Source organism: Sinocyclocheilus rhinocerous, unplaced genomic scaffold (assembly GCF_001515625.1).
Source record: "Sinocyclocheilus rhinocerous isolate Xijiao unplaced genomic scaffold, SAMN03320098_v1.1 scaffold1048, whole genome shotgun sequence".
Lineage (NCBI taxonomy): Eukaryota > Metazoa > Chordata > Actinopteri > Cypriniformes > Cyprinidae > Sinocyclocheilus > Sinocyclocheilus rhinocerous.
The window spans coordinates 272,124-276,310 of record NW_015649578.1 but is presented as its reverse complement, the minus strand read 5'-3'; the positions used below and the strand labels follow the sequence as shown (position 1 = coordinate 276,310).

General features: G+C 35.0%; 1 protein-coding gene across 4 annotated transcripts in view; it reads right to left on the bottom strand.

Annotated features, from left to right (window-relative positions):
- LOC107710790 (mitofusin-2-like) overlaps window positions 1-4,187 on the bottom strand; it is a 34,339-nt gene that overhangs the window by 15,097 nt on the left and 15,055 nt on the right. For all 4 annotated transcript variants that reach the window (XM_016515639.1, XM_016515638.1, XM_016515641.1 and 1 more), the window contains 6 exons: window positions 3,907-4,015; window positions 3,578-3,685; window positions 3,143-3,296; window positions 1,988-2,055; window positions 1,790-1,911; window positions 625-751 (listed from right to left, as the gene is read on the bottom strand). In XM_016515639.1, coding sequence (XP_016371125.1) covers window positions 625-751; window positions 1,790-1,911; window positions 1,988-2,055; window positions 3,143-3,296; window positions 3,578-3,685; window positions 3,907-4,015 — 688 coding nt within the window. The remainder of the gene's footprint in view (window positions 1-624; window positions 752-1,789; window positions 1,912-1,987; window positions 2,056-3,142; window positions 3,297-3,577; window positions 3,686-3,906; window positions 4,016-4,187) is intronic.

The following is a 4,187-nucleotide window of genomic DNA, read 5'->3' as shown; positions in this document are numbered from 1 at the left end:
GATCCCCCGAATTTGGTGCGGATTCGCCGCGCCGTTACGGAGATATGGCCGTTCAAAGTTTCAATGGTTTTCCATAGACTTAAGCTTTAAAGCGTTTCATCCAGGTCGCCAGTAGCAAACAATGGAGCGCGCTCTGCTGGACAAACTAAGTAATTACACCATTTCAAACATTTTATCTTTGTTATATGTTCTGTAAAAAAATGTTCATATCGGCGGCATATTCGCCGATACCGATATATATCGGCGATAGGCTCATATCGGCCGATAATATCGGCAAAACTATATATCGGTCGGGCTCTAGTAACAACATCACCATCACACTAATGGTGACGGCCACGTTGACAACATAACTCCAGATTAAACGAGTACAAAGACACTTTCAGCAAGAAAAAATAATAGCACAGAGTCTGATTAAACTGAATGACACTGGAGGAAACTTTCTAGTGCATGTGTTCAGCTGTATGTCCACACTGATGTATACTTAACAGACCTCGATAGTGTGATTGTAGCTCAGCTTCCTCCAGCATGTGTACACATAAATCAAACTACAAATTGGCTTCATAGTGAGCTTTTTTGTAGACTTAGATGTTAGTTACTTAGTAACGTTCTGAAAAACAACCTCACCTGCTTCTCCACCTCCTCTGTGATCTTCTTGATTTTGCTCTTGCAGTCCAGAGTGAGCAGATCCAGCTGTTTATCAATGAACTCCAGCCTGTCCTCCCTCTCCTCTTTCACCTCTAAACAATGAATCCTGAACAAGAACACACACACACAAATTCATCATTCTAAATATTCATTTCAGTCTATGCATAGAAAGCTATTCTTCAAATGAAGACGCAGATTCATTTTAATAAAGCTGATATAAGACTGTTAGCTCAATATGATTCCTGATCACCGTATCCTAAGCACATGTGATGCAAGAAGCAGCAACTCTATTTTGAAGGTCGCTTGGTTTATGTGCAGTCATGCTGGTATGAAGGTAAAACAGTAGCAAAACTCGAGAGCTTGTTGATTTGAATGTAAAAAGTTGTCATATTATAGTATAAATATGGCCGAAGGATCATGTGACACTGAAGACTGGAGTAATAGCTGCTGAAAATTCAGCTTTGACATCACAGAATTTATATATATATATATATATAGAGAGAGAGAGAGAGAGAGAGAGAAAGAGAGAGAGAGAGAATATAAAACAAATTATTTTAAATTGTAATACTAACAATTATTATTATTAATAATCGAATATAGATTAATGTGTTTGTATTTTGATCAAAAAATGCAGCCTTGGTGAAAATAAGAATAATCTTACCAAAAATAAATAAATAAATAAAATCTTAATAATACAGTGGGGCTTTTAATAAAAAAATATTTGTATGCACAAATGTATCAATATATAATCATAAAATCCATATTTACCTACATATATCAGAGTATTATTTGATTCAACTAATGCACTCAGTTGATTTAAAATAAGATATTTGAAATTATTCTGAAAAATGAATCAAACTTAACTCATTGTTTTTGCTACTGAAGTTTAAATGAGAGGTGTTCTCTTCTAACAGGATGTTATCTTCTTTAAGCTCCAGAAAATCATGCAAAATTACTGTTTATTTTATATTAGCAGCAACATTTCAAATATGTTGTGGATATTATCCCTAATTTCAACATTTGACTCTACCATTTATATCTCCTCCTCCTCGTCTCCTATAACAGCACAGTCAGGCTCTAAGCTGATTTCAATGTCACCAGAGGATCAGTGTTGAGTGTGGTGGATTATCGTCTTTGCGCTCACCTCTGCTCTTGAGCTGCAATGTGCACAGAGTCCATTATCAGACGCAGAGCTTCAGAAATCTGCTTGGCTCTCATGGTGTGCTGCTCGAACTTAGTCTTCACTGCTGACTGTGAGATGCACTCCTGTATGGACACACGTATATGAGAGTCAGACAGACACTCTTAACCCAATGACAGTCTCAAACCGAACAACACTCACCTCAAAACGCCTTTCAAAGTTCTGAAACTCAAACATTCGCGCTTGAAAACCTTCAGCCAGAGCACCACCTGAAATCCAAAAACAACCTCTTTACAGGGAAAAGAGGAGCTTTCTTGTTTTTTTGTTTTTTTCAAAAATAAAAGAGTTTGACACAAATACACTAAAGTTCACAATGTTCACAGGAACCTAAATATGATAGAATATTTGACTTAAGATGATGCTGTAATGCAGGGAACTGCATGGTGTTTGTGGGTTGATAAAAAAAAAAGAAAAAAAGAACTAAACCAATTCTAATATTAAAATGACTAAATAGGGCTGCACAATTAATCAGAATAAATCTTAAATTGTGATATAGCTTAGTACGATTTTCACTGTACAGTGCTACAGTGCAGAGTTTAATGTGCATTTGGGCACACAATGTGTGCTAGAATCACTTTATTTACACACTCTCATAAATTTTCAACATTTCTGTGGACAGAAGTTTACAGCATTCCTCCAATATTGTGTAATAAAAGCTTGATTTTGAAATATTAAAAGCAATGAAGTTTTTAAAAGTGCATGAATTAAAAGTAAACATTTGAAAGTAAAGATTATATATAATATATATTAGTATTATAAGTGTAAAATATAGAGTAAAATAAAAATTGTATTATATTAGTCACGTTTTTTTTTCTTAATTTTACAGTACAATTGTAAATAACAGTAATGTATTTCTGTCTTCATTTTTTTATAATTAAGACTTAAAACTAATAATAGTATAACAATAACTATTATTATTATCACCATTATTATTAAATTTGGGGAATTTTATCAATTTGAAAGTGTTCCTAAAAACCTCAGTGTGAATGTAATGTTGACTGAGTACACTTTAAAGTCCAGTTACAATGTGAAACATTTATCATACTGCAGTTCAAATCACTTCATATGACAAAATAATTGCAATACTGTATCATTTTTTCACCAAATTGTGCAAAATTATAAATAAAAAATGAAAATAAAATACTTACTAAAAAATAAGTGTTATTTGTTTACTTGCATGTTGTCCAAATACTGAAATATAAGCTTAAAATCTTAGGGGTACCTCAAATAAATAGTTTAGATCTAAAGGGTTCGGCTGATAAAAAAAGTTTTGAAGCCCTGATGCAATGCATCTACCTGCTTCAGGCATTCCCTGGGCTTTCTGGACACGCGCCTGAAGAGCCTCTTTAGCAGAGATGAAGAAGATCCGGTCGCTGGCCTGAGCGCGATCCACCACACGCAGCTCATCCACTAAAAAACTAGTGCAGCGGTCCATGTGCTGCCGTCTCACCTGACAAACACACAAAACTCATTATCCATGTGCAAAAACACCATGTATGCTTCAAAATGGTCACTTTTTTTATTTAATTAGGGTTTTTTTTTATTATTCAAATTCGTTTGTAAAACAGACAAACACCATTCTTAATGCTTCACTTCGTCCCTCATTTTGTAAAAATCATGCTTAGTGTACTAGGTTTAAGTATCATGGATGTTAATGGTTTAAAATGCATCTCAGGGCCGTGAGACTCAGAGGATGTGTGTGTGTTGTTTGTTGTGTCATGTATGCCACACCTCTTCCATGTACTCGGGCTCGTTGGCGGAGGCGTCCCAGCGGTTGTTCAGGATGAAGATATTAGGGCTGGAGAGGCGCTCGTTCACTTTGTGAAAGAATGACTTTTCCTTTGAGAGGGTAGAGGAGAGGCATGTTTTAATAAGCTGACACCAGTGAGGTCACAGGACGATCATGCACTTACCTCACAAGTGGAAAATAGAAGACAATCATGCTTAACAAGTAAAGTTTATCAAGTTTTATGCACAAACGTGAAAATCATAATGCTGTAATATATAGCATATTCTATGTAAGCTTTTTTTTCACAAACTGAAGTTCATTTTAAACTCACTGTTTGCATTAAAGTGGACTCTGAATTGGCCACCAGCACAAAAACGTCAGCATCAAGGCAGAATTTGTCAATCCAGCTGTCCAACTCTGTTGTGACATCAATGCCAGGGCTTGAAAAGGAAGATTTTATAAGTTTCCAAATGAAAAATACAACTAATATGACTTCTAATGCAGTAAATTGGTCATTTAATGCAGTAAGCTTATAATGCCATTACATAATTTTAAAGGGGTCATATGATGTTGCTAAAAAGAACATTATTTTGTGTATTTGGTGTAATGAAA